This window comes from Accipiter gentilis, chromosome 34 (assembly GCF_929443795.1).
Source record: "Accipiter gentilis chromosome 34, bAccGen1.1, whole genome shotgun sequence".
NCBI classification, from domain to species: Eukaryota; Metazoa; Chordata; class Aves; order Accipitriformes; family Accipitridae; genus Astur; species Astur gentilis.
This window is the reverse complement of record NC_064913.1, coordinates 2,131,176-2,148,921: the sequence shown is the minus strand read 5'-3', so window position 1 is coordinate 2,148,921 and position 17,746 is coordinate 2,131,176. Positions and strand designations below refer to the sequence as shown.

Genomic DNA, 17,746 nt, shown 5'->3' with positions numbered 1-17,746 from the left:
TCTGCTTCTGAACCCAAATTCTACACTTTTTAAAAAATATCTTGTGCTTTTATAATCAAAATAAGCTCATGATTAGCAGATACCAAACTATGCTTAGGAATCTTCTATTATTCTCACTTTAGAGAGGGAGGAATGACAGAAAGGCTAAGGATGCTGATCTCAAAAGTGGTCTGACCTGAGACATTTTGGAGTTTCAAGATCACCCTGGAATGCCATGGAGTCTGGCAGCCCTTGGTTATGGAAAGCTCTGCTGTATGTGCCTGGCTTTGGGTGCATAAAAGATGATGTTCTCAAAGGCAGCAATCACTTTTGACAGGGTTTTGCCCTCAGAGATAGTGCACAATGCACAAAAAAGTGGATGGTGGGCTGAGAGTTGGACCTGTCTATCCACATTTCATGTTCATTTTATGACCTCTTTTACCGTTAGAAAGATGAACTACATAGGCTTCTCTGCAATTCAGAATGAAATTGTATCAGAGGGACAGACTAGTTTAAGATGATACCAGTTAATGCTTTTGCCAAGCTCAAGAACCACTACCGAGACACGAAGCCAGGATGAACCCCACCTGCAATACTGGGTTCAGCTCTGTGGCCCCCAACATAAGAAGGACATGGACCTGCTGGAGCGGGTCCAGAGGAGGGACACGAAGATGATCAGGGGCTGGAGCACCTCCCTGATGAGGACAGGCTGAGAGAGTTGGGGTTGTTCAGCCTGGAGAAGAAAAGGCTCTGGGGAGACCTGGAGACCTTACAGCAGCCTTCCAGTATTTAAAGGGGGCCTACGGGAAAGTTGGGGAGGGACTTCTCATCAGGGAGTGTAGTGATAGGATGAGAAGTAATGGTTTTAAACTAAAAACCGGTAGATTTAGACTGGATATTAGGAAAAAATTCTTCCCTGTGAGGGTGGTGAGGCACTGGAACAGGTTGCCCAGAGAAGCTGTGGCTGCCCCATCCCTGGTAGTGCTCAAGGCCGGGTTGGATGGGGCTTGGAGCAACCTGGTCTAGCGGAAGGTATCCCTGCCCATGGCAGGGGGTGGAACGAGATGATCTTTAAGGTCCTTTCCAAACCAAACCATTCTATGATTCTATGATATCTTTGAATCCAGACCCCTGTAAACAACAAAACACTACCCTTTAATTACTGCTGGATCAGCCCTGTCACTTGAAAAAGGGATTGAAACGAGTACTAAAATTAAAGTAGCTTTAATGTGGCAGTTTCTAAATGAGTTGTAAAATAAGCTGGGACAAGTTTGCACGAAAAACATTTGCTATTAAGAGTAAAACCATGGGACTTGAGCCAGGCCAGCTGTGCTACTGCTCCTCCTTTGCTCCTGTACCAGTAGGTGCCAGAGGCTACAGACTCTGGAAGTAGAAAACACGTTTCATTGCTCTCATTTCATTCCCTCAGGCTGACACATGGAGTGGAGTTGACAGGCTCCACAGCAAGCTGTGTCTAGCCTTCTTTGGCTGGAGGGAGGATTGCCGATACATTGTGCTTTGAGTTTTGGCAGGAGAGACCATCAATGTTAAAGCAAATGAAAGAAAGATTCTTTAGGTTACCAACTCTCTAAGGCAGGGCTGCCTGTGGTATACAAGTTTACAAGCAGCGTGAGAAACGGGTCATAAAAAGGTCCCCATTTAGATAGATGTAATAGACAGTTAGCTATTCACAGGCTGATGTCCAAGTGAAAGGTGCTCAGGGAAAATCTAGCTTAATCAAGCACTTGAAGTCAGGACTCAGGAGGGCTGGAGTCAAGAGACAGAGAAGGTCAAAGATAAGGGTCTGGATATGCAGCAAGATGTAGCAAAGCTAACAGGCAAACAAACGATGTGAAAAGAAAAATATATGGGTCACAAATTATCCATTTGAAATTATATGTATAAAAAATTAAAAGAATTTTCATATGTGGTTTTGCAAGAGAAACCACATCTGTTGATTCATTTGAAGAACAGCAACAAGAAGATCTAAATCTGGAGTAGGTATCAGTAAGGCAAAATAAAACACTATAATTTGCTTTATAGGAAATAAAGGAGGAAGATGGTCAACCTCTCAAGTGTTATAGAAATGTGAAGTGACTTGAACTCAAAATTACTTAAATGTCTTGTGTAGCAACACAAGCTTTAAGTGCTTATTTTTATAAACAATGGGATCCAATAAATAATACAGACCAGTTACTGAGGGATGCACATTTACATCAGTCCCAGCTAGTTTATTTCCAGAAAACTGGAAACAATCTTTTCCTTCTTTTCAGGACCGTAAGTTTGTGAATGCACTGTAACATTTTCCACATATGGATCCATTTTTATGATTTCATTATTTATTCAGCACTCATATGAAAATATTCTTACCAGCCTAAGCATTTTAGCATTCTTACATCATATTACCTTAAATAACTGTGTGTTCAGTAATGTATATACATTGAACTTGAAGTAGCTAGTATACATCAGCAGTGATAAAGGGTATGAGGTAAAGATCCTAGTAGCTCAGTGGTTGACATATTTACTAAAGTGCTTCCTCCACATCAGGTATTCCTATCTCTTAGCTATGAGGAGAAGTTTTAAAATGCAATTTAAATCAATCAGTGCATATGGAGGAATGTGAATTCCATTGTTTCAGGATAATTTATTTTGCTTCAGCTTAAAAAAAGGTAAAGACATTGTTAAGAAATATAATATCCTGCATTTCAGGATGGTGTGGTGTCATGTTATGTTTCTGCATTAAAGAATCAAACCCATCTCCGAATCCAGACAGCCCCAAACCATCTCTAAATGCATTATTATAGTTTGGTTAATTGGAAAACACCCTAAAAACATACTGAAATTATGTTTGGCCTGGTTTCCATACATATCAAAGAGGAGAGATTCCTGGCAGACCTGGAATCTGTATTTTGAACAAGGAGTTTGCCAGCTGGCTTTTCACATCCTGTAACAAGTTTATGCATTACTTTAGAAAATTTGCGGAACTAGACCTCGTTGAATGTTATGAAATAAACCACTGTAATAACAAAACAAACTATTTGGTGGACCTAGCAGTTTCAAGTGTAATCAGCAAGCAAATTATAACAAAATTATTGTCTTGATCTTGAAATTTATTAATAAAGATGTGTGAAACTTGGAAACACTATCGATGCAGCACATTCATTCCTTTTCTTCCCCCACTGTTTACATTGCAGAACATTTTACTTTGCTCGCAAGCCTTTCTGTTGCTCTCTCCTTCCTTGCCTTGACGGTAAAAAAATCGTTGCTCTCCTTTTATACGGGGTCCAACTGGGCCTAAACTCTGCTTAAGTCAGTGGGACTGGCACCAAATCATTCCTCCCATGTCTGGCAGGGTGCTTTGCAGGCAGAGGGGACAAAGCCCTTGCTCAAGAAGCTTACGGTGCGTTAGAGGCATCAGTGACCAGCAACAAGCCCTATAAAGAAGAAAGACAGAGAGGGTCAGCAGCCGCGGGCAGAGGGAGCTCAAAAAGATTGGCCGAGCTGTTTATTTTGTTTAGTGTATCTATTTTACACCACCCCCACCCCCCTTTTTTTACCACCCTCTCAATTATTTTTAATTTGCTATGAAGAGTCAGGATGGAGATTAGCAGCTGGAAGGCAGTCAAAAAAGCGAGCCCCAAGGGAAGATCTGAACCCGAAGGTGGATTAGGGTCTCCTGAGGGTGCGGCGAGGTCGGGTGAGGTGGCCAAGGACCATGGGCAGCTGGCACGCCATCGCACAGGCTCCAGAAAGGTAAGGGAGCTTATTTTTCCTTTCTGTAAACTCTTATTTTTGTACTAACACAATGCCGCAAGCGTGGGCGTGTAATTTTTTTTTTTTTAAACCAGTCGTCCAGTAATTCCCCCGGCCTTGCCCTGCATGAGCGCCAAGTGCCCGACGCTACCGACTGACCCGCCGCTAGGCGCTCACGCCTCCCCGTCCTCCTTCCCCAGACAGGCTGCACCGGCGATATGGCGCCGTACTCCTGCCACAGGCCAGGGGGAAAAGCCTTTTCCTGTGGCCAACACGGCGGCCGCCCCCCGCCAACATGGCCCCCGAGGGGCAACGCCGTGAGGTGAGGAGGTGGCGGCGATCCCCAACCCCCCCCCCCCCCACCAACATGGCCCCCGAAGGGCAGCGCCGTGAGGGGAAGGAGCGGCCCGCCGGTCCGCCGCGCTTCCCGCCCCCGCCGGGCGGCCACTGCGCAGGCGCCCGGGGAGGAGAGGCGAGGCGGGCCGGGCCGGCGGCTTCGCCAGGGGAACGGCGGTGTTGACGGCCGCGGCCCGGCAGCCCGCGCTCCGCCATGCCCGTGCGCTTCAGGGTGAGGCGGTGGGGGCCGCCCGGGCAGCGGCCGTGAGGGGGTGTGCGGGTTGCGGGTGTGTGTGGGTGGGTGTGTGTGTGTGTGTGTGGAGGGGCAGCGGGCCGGGGGGGGAGCGGCGGGCCCGGCGGGCCCCCGCAGCCGGCAGAAGGGGGTTTCTGGGGTGCCGCCGGTAAAGCGGGAGACCCTTGTGCTGAGGAGCGGCGGTGAATAAAAAGAGAAAGAGTTCAGTCGTGCGGGGGGCGGAGGGTTCAGGCTGTGTTTGTTCTGAAGGTTTATTCGCTTGAAGATACAAGTTGGTTTTAGGCATACCTGTTGGTGCATGAAATTATTCCGCCGTTGGTTCTGCAGAGCGATCAAGTAGTTTTTGCTCTTCGATGGAGGGTGGGTTTGGAAGATGCAGAGCAGCCCGCCGGCTTAGCTGAATCCCGCAGCGGCCTTGTTGGTGTTTCTCCCCTCCGCCATCTGTTACCACCAGAAGCAGGACATGCACCCCTCACTTGACAGACACCTCTCTGTTTGCTGCAGGGACTGAGTGAATATAAGAGAAACTTCAGATGGAAAACCCCAGAGTTTTGTAGCCCGTCCCAACAGCAGAAATCCTTGTGGGCAGGACTTCGGTCGGATCAGTTTGGTAAGCGCCCCTAAAAGCTGCACCCCCAATTGCAACCCCCGGCGCTGTCCAAGCCAGCTCTGGTAAGGATGAGCCTGTCCCGCAGGAGGCCTGGAGAGGTTTGCTGTGATTGAGTGCACGGCCACAGTGAGCTGGTAGCTTTTGCACTTTGTGCACTTTATATAGTTAAAAGCGTATTCCTGGTCATCTTTAAGAATATGTTTTTGAATGCCATATTCTTTCTGGCTGCACTGAAACTTGCTTTTCACCTTAGTGCTGTTTATATAAAACCTGAAAAATACGTGGTTTCTGACATACTGAGTCAGCTGAGTCTCAAACATGAACCACAGGTGCAGTGTTAACCCATACAGGGTGTGTAGAAGGAGGCATTGGGTTACCTGTGGTGCATGGAAACACCAAGTAAAGTTCCGTATCTAATAGGAGACTAACTTGGGGCAAAGTTTGATACAAAGTGAAATTGTTATGAAGACTAACAGGCACAGCTAACTGAAAAAAACCAAACCCGTGAGCATTAAATGGAAAAGCTTGTGATGCTGTCGTCTAGGAGTTAGGGGTTGTAGACTTTATCATGGCAGGAAAACGTGGGGCTGGGAAGTAGAAGACAAAGGAAATAGCATCTGGATTGAAAAGCCCATAGGGAGTTGAGGAATAGGAGTAAGCTGGAGAGTGATGACAACTGCAGTGCTTTGAAAAGGAGCAGTAAAAAATAGTAATTATTGTAGTGGCACAAGACAGATTAACAAAGTTGTGCAATTCAGTGCAACCGCACTATGCAGTCCGTGTAATTAGAGTCCAATATATTCATTCCTACAGTATGATAAGTGTTCTAAATTACGGCATAGTAATTAAGAACTGACCACTGCGAGTAGGGTTTGTTTTTCGTCAAGATGCTAGACATTTTATTAAATAATTCAATCATGTGAAAGTTTGTGTGTTACATATATTACTGCTTTCTTCCATTACTGCAAAATACATGTTTCTTTAATCTTGCTTTCCCTAGCACATGGCTCTGTGTATGGGTACCTGTGTTGAAAAGTATAACTTCCACGAATTCTGAAACACCCAAAGATCCAAACACATTAACTTCATTTTAAAATTGTAATCCATGCTTCTTTTAAGTCAAAAAAACCTGCAAATTTTACAAGACATGCAATAAAGTCATAAGTTAGCAATACAGCAGTTTCTCTTCCTCCTCATGTTGTAGCAGTATTTTTGTGCATCCTTGGTACAGTTTTCGTACACCTTTGTGTTCATTTTCACTCCCACCTCTTTTCTGGTCATTTAACCATCTACATCTTCAATTGTTGCTCTTGACACCTCATAGGACTTGCAGGTTGTTATTGATAATTCACTTCTGTTTTTTCCTGTTGAAACACAGATTGGTAGTTTTAAGAATGACTTAGAACATCACCACAAAAAGTTAACAGCTGCAGGTGCTCTGCATTCCTTCCTGCTACTTTTCCAGTGTTGTTCCACTAGGGTTGTTTCCTACCACCTGTATGTGTGGTCGGACATCCAGACATTCTGTATATCTTTCACTGTTGGTTGTTCTCTCTACATTGCTTTTTAGTGAGATAGGAGTTTCTCTCTCTCCTAGAAAGTGTTTTTTTCAGCCAGTTAGGGGCCTTCACTTATTTTTCCATCACAGTTGAGCACGTTGCAGTTGGATTATGAGTTCCTGCTTTAAATGTGTTCAGTCATTCAATCCTCCTCTTAAAATAGTGGGGTAATTTTATTTTCATCTGCACATATAAAGACCAGCAATTCTTTAAAATAACTTGATACCTGGTTTTGTTACATAGTCTTTTTACAGTTTTGGAAATGTTTTTTTGTTTGTACTGTAAAAAGTCACCAGCTATATGAGATGGTTTTAAATCACAGTTGTATTAGATGGATAGGAATCTGTCACTGTCCTGTCACAATCGGTGAGAACCTGTTCAGCAAGGTGTATTGTGCATGTGTAATGAGAAGTGTTTTTGGCATACTTTATCACTGTAGGTTGGTTATTCTGTATCTCTGTGAACCACAGCCTTTTCACTGGCTGTGTTAATTTTGTTGTTGTTCAGCTCCCAGAATCAACTTGCAAAATGTCCTGTGGCCATATTTGCTTTATAGGGTTTTATCCAACATGGTCCTGGAGCACCATGTTCCTGTCTCTAGTGGAAAGGAAAGGCATTCACAGACGGGAAGGAAGACAGAATTTCACAGCCATGCCCATAATTCATAGGCTGTCATTGCTCAAAGATACTAAAATAGTTTTTTCTAATAATCAGTTGTATGATAAACTTTTAGTTCAGTCTGCTAATAGAGTCATATTATGTCTTCAGTAGAATGTTTTTGTTAAACCTAATATGTCTTTTTCAGGAATCACGAGAGAACCAAACTTCATTTCCAAGAGAAGGGTACCTTACCATAATCCACAGATTTCAAAGTCCTTTGAATGGACAGCAGATTGTGATTTGAATGACCCACTTGAAACTGAAGTTCTTAGAACTGCAGAGTTGCACACAGACCACAACAACAATGATGTGAATCAGGAAAAAATTGAAACGCCAGAAGGACCCAGACTCCCCCGAGAAGTTTGGTCACATTCAGTAGACTCTAAAGGTGAAGCAGCCCTTGCCCTTGCAGAAAACAACATGAAGAGATCATCCTCTGCATCTTCAGCAAATCAAAATGAAGCACTTTCATCTCCAAAAAAGGAATTAGAAAAAAGGGGCAATGGGGTAAGGGAAGATTTTTTTTTTTTTTTTTAATTGACCAATATAAAAATTACTAATCTGATACTTAGGGGATTTTAATGCACATACACCAGCCTCTGTTGTCTAACTCTCTTCTTAGTTCTGTGTTTTGATATTCTACGTTGTAGCTTCTCTGTTGGGAGAACAGTACTTTTGAGACCAGATTTTGGTTCCACTTAGGTCAATAGGAAATGCCCTTCATGTGCCATCACTATTGATTTCAGCTAAACAAGGATTTAGCCAATAATATATAGACTTTTTGGGGTTGCTGGCTGTAATGAGATAATGTACTTTGCTTTCATTTAATTCATACAACCAAAACCCAAACCATGGGTTTGAAGGTGTGCATTGAAAGATATCTGACTTGCAAAACATTGTAGGAGAGGGAACAACTGGTGTTATTTTTTTTCTTTTTTCACGTTGTCAGCTTCACAGAGTCCTTCAGAGGAAAGCAGGCATGAATATTTCACGTTTAAATACTTTTCCCAGAAATTCTGAATATCAAAGCCAATTTGTTTGGAAGAGTCCTCATGAAAAGTCACCAATACTTGCAGCTGAACAGGTAACTTTAAAGAATCCAGAAAGTAAATGAATACTTTCTTTTATGTATCAGCAAAGTTGCTTACCTTCCAAAATTTCCTTTCTTTCTCTTTTGGCAGAGGAATGACAAACTTGAATGTTGTTAAGTGATTTATTTTTTTTTCCTCTCAATATACAGAAGTGCAGTATAATTAGATTTGTTTCCCTGTGATTCTTTATTGTAGTCAGGTCTAATACTCCTTTTCCTTATCTCTGGTTGTATTCCATCCTTTCTAACAGGACCATTTTTTTCCGTTTGCATTGTTACCTTAGGAGCACTAAGATCCTAGTCAATGTTACCCTTCATTTTTATAATTTTTATGTTATCTAGCATATAGCTAATCAACAGAGGAATGTTCAGGTGTTCTGTATTTTAACAACATGTCTTGCCACTGAAATCATTCAGGTTTCACTATTTATTCTCATGGTCTTTTATGGGTTACCACAGTTTCTTATTCTCGGTCTCCATCTTTGTGCATATATACTTCCAAGCTCTAAAGTGCACCTCTGTAGTGTTTTTTCTTTCATGAGAACTGTTTATATTTAAAAGTGGAATCTTCTGATTTTAAGATACTCTTGTGGCATTTTAATACATCTCATGAGTTTTGGGACTTTGTAGGATTGGAAATGCTGCTATTTCTAATCAGACCACAGAGTAACTCTGATTGTGAGACTGCTTTGTGTTTTCAATTCATTGTTACTGGGATCAGGACTTCAGAGACTCAGTCCATCTTTTGGTCATTTTACAGTATAAAATAGGCACTTTGCTTTTATTTTATCTTCTGTTTCTTCACGAGGAGCATATACATTAATGGGATTACTGCAGATGGTGAGCTCTCTGTTTTTACCCACAGGTAGCAGATTTGTTCAGTAACAGCTTTCAGAGGCAATAAATGCTGATAACCAGGATTGATCACTGTCCTGTCTTTTTCTGCTGGAATGCCAAGGAGGTTGACTTACTGTGAGATACCTGTTTCCCAGCACTCCCTTATCCAAGGAAAACTCACTGAAATGCATGACAACAGTATAGAAGTCAAAGGACCATTTGAGGAAGAGGCAGATCACAGAAAGTCACCTTACAGAAAATTTTGTAGAGAATTCCATTTGATTCTATTAGAAATCAGTTTGATAATTCAATTACTGATGCTTTTGAACATTGTGCTATTTCAGAAGAAAGACTGAAATCTAAACCCTTTTTTTCACAGCTTATACAGAATAAGAAGCTGTAAGAATAAGTCTGTAGGCACTATAAATCCTTAGATAAATAGAACTTAGAGACAATCTAAATATGTATAAATGTTTGCAGGTTCTAAACTTAAGATTAGAATTTCATGATAAAAGTTATACATATTAACAAACTGATATTCTTTTGATTGCTATTGATATAATGGAGAATATACCTAACGCTGAATACTGACAATACCTTTCCCTTGAAGAGGTTCTGTGAAAATATCAAAGTTATCGAAGTTAGGTTATAAGTCAGACCTAAACTCTCTTAGCAAAGCTGGGGAAAATGTATGCACGTGACATAGGACATGGTCTTTTAATTCAGCACCCCATGAGGAGATGATACCTGGCTGCGTATTAGGCAAATTCTCCACCTTGGTTTATAATACCGTATTGACTGAAAAATAGTGGATAGCTCAAATTATGCAAGCCCTAAGCTTCCAGTTTTAAAACAGAGAACAGCTGTCTGTTACTTGTGGACTAGGCATGTACTGAGGACTCACAGGAAAGTTTAATGGCATATGTTTTAAAAAATAGGATCCTACGTACAACTCTAAAGGTGAACTGTCTTCCCAAATAAATAAAATCTCTGTTAGTGAACTTGAGTAAAAACAGCGTTTGACCACCGGTTTAACTGCATCTGACTTGTATGCTTTTAAATGTATTTTTATCAATTAAGTTTCTCTTTAATTTGTCCTGGAAGTTAATTAGTCTGCACTTGCTGTATTTGTACACATGACCGTCTCTGCTCTTATGTGAGTGTATTTACTTGAAGTGGTTAAATGATTTTGAAAATTTAGCCTAAAGGTAAGCAAATCACACTTTTGTTGTTGTTGTTGTTTTCTTTCCCTCCCCAGGTTATTAGCAACGCAAGTAAATCCATACCTCCATTTAAATCTCCTGCAATTACTTCTGAAACTGCACATGAGAGAAATTTCAAAGGGTCTCCTCCTGTTAAGGGTCTACAAGAAAGAGGTGGTTCAGAAGAGAAAGAATTTCCAGTTTGTGAACAAGTAAAGCCCTCAAAGAAAGGCATTAGTATACTTATATAATTTTGATTGTTCTTTTCTATAATGCAGGGGTGGGTTTATTTTGAATTTTTTTACTTTAGAGCCGTTGCTAATGACACTGGACTCAGTAGTGGGTTTGCTATAAAAGGCTTAAGACTGTACAGCTCTGTTTGCTCTTACGGATTTCTGTAGTGGGTTCTGTAGTTTCTGTAGGGCATTTGTTCAGTTTACAATGACATTTTAAGAGCGTTTTTCCTGTCACCTTGATTTATGAGTTTTCAAGTGTGGGTTTTTTTGTTTTTTGTTTTTTTTTTTTTTTGTAGTTGAAACTTTGTTTCTGGTTGTTAGGATAGTTTCTGAAATCTAGATCTCTGATTTATACTCTCATTGGTACCAGTGCAGTCTCTTGGTATGCAGGAGGGCTGGATGGGAGGTCTGGAACTTTTTGGATCTCATAAATCAGACATAGTGTACATAGTGTGAATTAAAAAAAAATATTTTGGTGTATGGAAGATGCCACAGTTAGAACTGATTTTCAGCCAATAGTTGTAATTTGAAGAAACATGGAGGAAAGGTTACAATTAATTTCCCTTTGCCTTGATAAGTTGAAAGGTGAGTAATTGTGTTTAGGAGAGGGCTATAACAGGACATTGTGTAGTCTGCGTAGGCTCTGTTACTCAGTTCAAAACATTAAAATGTCTTTTATGAAAGTAATTTGGCTGTCTGAGGCCTTGCATTTCCTTGTCTTGCTCTTGGCTTGAACAAATTTAAGTGGACTTTTAGGAAACATGGCTGTGGCCATTCTACCAAATGCATTTAATGAAAAGAAATTGTTTCAGGTTGAGACCTTTTAAAAATAGGTGAGAGCAATTTAGGTTGCATGACAGCTAACCTATTTTGCAAGGTGGACGTGTGAATGTCTATTTTTGTAGCAAGATGCCAAGTGTAGTGTTGTCTGAATTCCTGCAGGTTAGCTAATCATCCTTCAGGTAAAAGGACCATGTATGAGTCTCTTCAGTATCCATCTCTGTTCCTTGATAAACAGAAAGAGCCATTATCAGACAACATGTTCACTAAGACCATTACTGAGCAAAATGCATACTTAACATGGAGTGCCTGTGGCTCAGTTTAAGCCATTGGTATATTGGAGGTTCTAAGGATGATTGTTGGCTTGGAGGCTTTATCATTTAAAACTCAGACTTGCCCAGTGCCTTAAATCTGGGAGCGAGGAATTTTATGTCCCCTTTTGCCTCTTCTAGCAGATGTGAGGAAGCTTGAAAGGCATGGGAAGCATTTCTTTGTTTTTAACACTGGAAATTCAGGTTATGTTTTCCCAAGAGAGCTAATAAAATGAAGGAAGAGAAGACATGAGAAGGGAATTTTGGTGAAAGCTTCTGAAACACTTTTTGTTTATACCAATATCTCTTCTCCGATGAATATCTTGAAAAAGTTTTGGGGGATTTTGATGGGCGCTTTTTTTTTTTCCTTGAATTTGAGCAATATCTGTAAAGATCTCTAGCAGAATCAGAAATCATGCATGAGATTGCCAAGAGGATAAAAGAAGCATGAAAAAAATACCTTTAATGTGAAAACTGAACAAGTTAATCTGACCCTTTATAAACCAGAATGGCAACAAATTAAAAATTTGCCTTTTGGTTTATTATAAATTGGTTTATATTGCCTGACTATAAAGCTAAGAGTTTCTGGGTTTTTATTTATTACAAATCCCAGAAATATAAATGTTAAGTCTTACACAACTCGGGTTAGAATGCGCAGGTATCGTATTATTTTATTTCTGTTTCATGTTAAATTCATTTTGTAAAGCGTACAAAATGGATCAACTAACTAAATGGATGTTGCACTCAGAATCTTAGCTTTGGCATTTTGCTAGTTTATTTTTGTATTAACAAAGGAATGTAATATTCTTGTTTGTATTAAATATGCAAAACAGCTAACACTATAATAAATTAACTTTTTGCAAAAGCTTGATGTCAGAAGGTATATGAGGCGTTTCAGATTGTTAGCTAATGTGGTATTTTTAAAATTATCTTTGCCTTAGAGTAAGAGGGAAGAACCGTTTCAAAAGCCAGCAGAAGATGCAGCAAAACAAGGGAAATCAGAACAGAAACATCCTAAACAAAAAAATAAGCGACATATCAGTCCAAAGCCCCTCTCTTTACATACAAGTCGTGGGTATGTATGAAATAGGAAAACCTAGCCTAGTGAATAGGTGTACAGCAGCCTAGTATTTAGACCGATGGACCTTTAACCATGCCATGCTACAGTTGCAGGGCAGATGCCCCCTTGTAGTGCTGGGATTGAGCTTCCTCTGGGTACATCTAGACCTGGTGTTAATTTCCATCCCCTTCCCTGGGCAGAGGAAGTGGAAGCTTTGTAACCACACTCGTTTTGTTGAACCTTCTGATGCAATAATAATATTAATAAATTCAACATGAATGAAATTCAATTGATGCAGTGCTGCTACTAGACTTTCAGCGAGTGTTTTGGAAGTTGTAGTCACCTTTCAAACTGCTCTCCTGTGCTTGCTCCACTCCTTAAAACTGTGATGATTGTAACTGATGTCTGCTTTTTCTAGTCTGTACCACCTTCTGTCCCAGAGTAACAAAAGCAAACACATGAGGTAAAGGGAACTAAAATCTGTCCCATTTAGGGTAACCTGGCAAACATGGGAACAAAATGAAATTGTATGTTACTGAGTGCTATCAAAGTACCTTTTTCTTCTGCCACATACCTACATTGCAGGAACTGAACTCATGTTTCCATTTTCTACACATCTGAGATACGTCAAGAGAAATGAAAACCCAGAGTGGGTGTAGCTTTTAAAATGCGTAAATTAATCCATCTCTGCCATCTTTGTGCTTAATGTCCCAGTGATTGCTTTCATTCACGTGACTTTCTGGCAGTGTTAAGGCATTAGATTAAAGATGGTAGAGGAGACTTACCTAGGTCTGAATGCTGTTGGCTATTGGGAGATAATTACAAAATGATCACCCAAAATTCTATGAAGTAAAATTGCTTTAGGAAAAGGTGAGTGGCTATAGTGTAGTTAAAACCTTTAACTCTGGTTTTCGTAGCTCTTTGACATAGTAGATTGTAGTCAATTTTGCAGTGAGTAGTGTGTAAAATTCTTCATCATTTACTGTGATTTTTTCATTTAAGGACAAATTTCTGCCTCTCATATTTTCAGTGTGGTAGCACAAGACAAGTTTCCAAAACAGTCACTGGGCAAATAGCTGTCAAAATGTGCAAGTTCTCAGTATGCAGGCAGGACTGTTACTTTGTATGCAAGATGCCTTGCATGGCCTGCTTTTGCAGCAGAATGACTGGGATCAAGGCACAGCAGTGATGTGTTTTTTGAGCTAATACATTAGTTTTGCAACCAAAACGGAAGGAATTCTGTCAGTTTCAAAGAAAGGGGCATATGGAAAGAAATTTTGAATATAAAAGGTTTTTTTACCTTGGTATTTTTCTTTCTACAAGGTACATTTTATTCTCTGACTTCAGTTTTTAGGATCTATTTCTGAAGAAGGAATGAAAAAGGGCTTTTTTACCCAGTGCTGTGTATATTAAAATAAAGTTAGTAATGTTCTGAAGCAAGATTAAAGACAAAAACCTTTTTAGATTTAGGGTGATAAATCCACAGTTCAGTGCTTAAGGACTTGAAGTATTTCTTATTGCCTGCTATAGGTTAGATGATGTTAATTTGTCTGTGTATGTATGTGTGTGGCAGAAGGCAAAATGAATCCATCTTTTCAAGTACTGAGGCCTTTTGAAGATCAAAGGCAGTAGGACATAAATAAATTATACTGACCATTGTTCTGGTAGTCAGGCGTTTCTAGCCCCAGCAGTTCACCCCACCCATATGCAGAGCGCCTTTAGAGTGGAATTCATAGAAAGAAACGTCTCAGACACGTTAGTGCCAAACGATGCATTTTTACTTAAATGCACCTTCATCAGTGGTGTAAACCAAGATGCTTCACTTTGTGTTGAAGTTATTGAGGCTTATGTGTATATTACATTCTTCTGATTTGGCTGTCAGGGCAAAAGCTTCTGGTAGAAAGGTTGTGAGGAAAAACCAACAGGAGTAACTACTTGAAGAGCTGCCAACTGTGAATGACCTTTTTCGTAGCTTTCCTAGTTGTGTTGGTATGGATGAGCTGTGTTTCAAAGCATGCGGTTTTTGCATTTCAGCCCTGGCATTTAAGCGCAAGTATGCTTAGGATTGTTGATAGAACTTTAAAAGTGCTCTTAAAGAGTATTCTGGATATCAAGCTTTACTCTTTCTGTCTTTTTTTCCTCATTCTTGATTTCTTAGGAAGATGAACACTGAATATAGGTCAAAATTTTTGTCTCCAGCCCAGTATTTCTACAAAGACGGAGTTTGGTCTCGAATCAGGAGTAAAGTTCCCAACCAGGTGAGTATTCTTAAAAAATCTGAAGCCTGAGTATGCTTTGTATTTTGATTTTTTTGTATGCAAAAAACTTTGACTTGTGGTGTTTATAAGATACAGTTTTCAGATTGTAATGCTAATGACTCAAGTTCCCAAAGGTGAGTATACAAACAAAATTAGGTTCTGACAAGCCAGTATAATATGTAGTAAGAAAAAAAAAAGAGACAGTGTGACTTAGAGAATATATTAATATGACATGCTGTCCTGGGGGTGGGAAATGAGGGGTTCAGATCACTTAAAAGAATCACCCCCAATTGTATGAGCAACAAGAAAATGATTTAATAGAAATTTATATGAAAGTGCAACCTCAGAGAATTCGATGGCAAGTTTCACTCTATTACTTATTACATGGATAAAATGCACACAGGAAAATTAAGTTAGAATCAGACTAAACTTATGTATATAGGGACCAAAAATGTAATAGGGTAAAAGGGAATGTGACAAAGAATTAGTTTCTTGTGATTTGTGCAAAGATCAGGAATGTGGGAAAGGGTAGGGGAGACCCTCCCGTTGAGTCACGAGGTTCAGAGAAGACCCCCTTGCTTTCTAGATTCCTGTTGGAGCCTAGGTGTGGCTGGTTTGACTCCTAGTCCCAGACTTAGTCGGTGGTTTATGTCTAAAGGGATTATAATAGCAGCCTAAAATTCATTCACAGTTGAAAAAAATCATGACTGAAATAGTACACACACATGCATAAAGGCACTAAGAGAGATACATGAGCAATTTAAAGAGGTATACCTGTTAAAAATTCCCCCCGAGTTCAGTGAAAATATTCATGTCAAATGCTTCAGCATCCTTCTCAATGGGCGAAGGGTTAAGCCTCAGGGAGCGGAGAGTATCAGCCCAGGTCCTGTTGGCTTTTGGCCACAGACCTCTGATCTTTGCCAGCTGAAGAGTTTGCGAGCTCTGAGAGGCATCCTGCTCAGAGGGAGATGCTGGTCACAGCCCGCTGCGGTCCGGGAGAGCTCAAAGGGCCTCACTTCGTACCACTGCTTGTAGGTTCGGGAGATGATTGACTTTTGTCATTAACAAATTGCTGGAATCCCAGCTGCGCTGGAAAATTCCGAGACTGAGAATAGCTTAAAACAGATATGGGATGCTCCAAGATTGTCAGGGGAGGACTGTAATGTCTCAAGGTTGTTATGAGAGAGAACTGGCTGCAGGTTGTTATGAGAACTAGCTATCCCTACTCCTGTCCCCCGCCTCCGCCATGTAGCAGGAGTCCATGAGACGCACAGCATACCTCCCTGTCTTAGCTGTGTAAGAGTTTCTGGCACAGTCAAGGGTCGCTTAACTGCCTGACTCATTACACTTATGCTAAGGCCTAGCGAGCCTTCCCAAGTTCGTGAATCAGCCTGAGGAGGGGGAAAGAAAGGTACCGCCACATAGGCAAAGTGAGGGGGGAGCTTTGTTTCCCTTACAAATCGGCATCATGCAGAACAGTCTCTTGGAGCAGATGATTGTAGCATTGATGTTCAGTGCAGTCGTAACAAGCGTTAAGTTTTCAAAATGTAGAATTAGGTGATTCCAACGGAATACAAGGAAAATGCCAATGTACATATCAGCCTAGGTCAGCTTGATAGTCAAGATCAGCTTATTAGCTTGCCATGCTGAATCCATTCAAAGCAGTCAGCTGAATTCAGTCGTACACAATACAAAATTAAGAATTTCTCTTGCAAGTTTCAGCCAATCTAAGTATTTTCATGTAGTTTATTCAGTAACTGTGATCAGTATTATACTGTATAGGAACCCGTTTGACAGAACTCTGAAAATGCTGAACAGCTTCAGGACTGTAGGATTTCTGAGCAGGATTATTGAGTATGGTTTCCTGAATTAGTCAAGTAAATCAAAACCTTTAGTGGTGTGCGAAGAAACTGCTAGAGCTAGTTCTGCAGCTGTCAGATTTCACTGAAGTGACTTGGGCTTCTCCCAGCTGATAGAGGGAACCTTCACGAGACACTGTGTGTTGCTAAATGTGTGGCAAATGCTTGGAAATGTGAGTTTCCTTATCAGATGGGACCAAGCTGATGTGGAAGATAGAACCGGAGGAGATGGCTCTAGGGTATTGGGCTTTGAGATTTTGGAAATAACATTCTCTGCAGATTGCTGGTGTAGTGCGGTAGTGTTCAGTTTTATGTTTTCTCACTGGACTTGATCTAGCAAGTAATTTTATTTCTCCTTTTAGGCAAAAAGAAATCTATATTGAATATATATGAAATACTGAATGAGAACTAGGTCTCAAAGTTTAAAGTATATTGTAGTTTGAGAAAATTCATAATCAAATTTTGTGTGTGCATGCATGACATAATCCATTCTGTGAAAACAGCCTCATGAGAATGTTAAGAGGACTAAAACCAAGCAATATTTTTATTTTTTAAATGTATTGATATATGCATTAGACTTAGTTTTACCATCACTAAGGCTGTAGAGTAATCTAAACTACTGCATGCAGCAGCCTGACTGTAAGCAGTATACAGAATGTTTCTGTAGAATATTATGTCATTTTCCTGGCATGTAAGACTTTTGTCTGGAAACTGGATGTTGCATCAGTAGCATTCAAAACAGTCAGGAGCAGTGCTCAGCTTCAAGAGCAACTGACTGGTAGGCAAGAGAGGGGAAAGGGGCACGTTGCCTTGGAGTAGGTTGTGTTTGCGGCACAGCCAGCTGGGAGGAGTCACTGCAGCAGAGTCAAGGGAAGGAATGAGGGCACTGCAAGTGAAGGATGCGTATTCTGCTTTACCAGGCAGGATCCTTTTTAGGTTGTATTTGAGAGATGTAGGAAGTAA

The 17,746-nt window shown here is 40.7% G+C and overlaps 1 protein-coding gene across 1 annotated transcript in view; it reads left to right on the top strand.

Moving 5' to 3' along the window:
• The window catches only part of MDM1 (Mdm1 nuclear protein), a 77,068-nt gene that overhangs the window by 45,303 nt on the left and 14,019 nt on the right, over window positions 1-17,746 (top strand). The window contains 7 exon segments of the mRNA XM_049792231.1: window positions 3,570-3,732; window positions 4,826-4,931; window positions 7,296-7,657; window positions 8,100-8,234; window positions 10,336-10,491; window positions 12,548-12,681; window positions 14,825-14,924. Coding sequence (XP_049648188.1) covers window positions 3,570-3,732; window positions 4,826-4,931; window positions 7,296-7,657; window positions 8,100-8,234; window positions 10,336-10,491; window positions 12,548-12,681; window positions 14,825-14,924 — 1,156 coding nt within the window.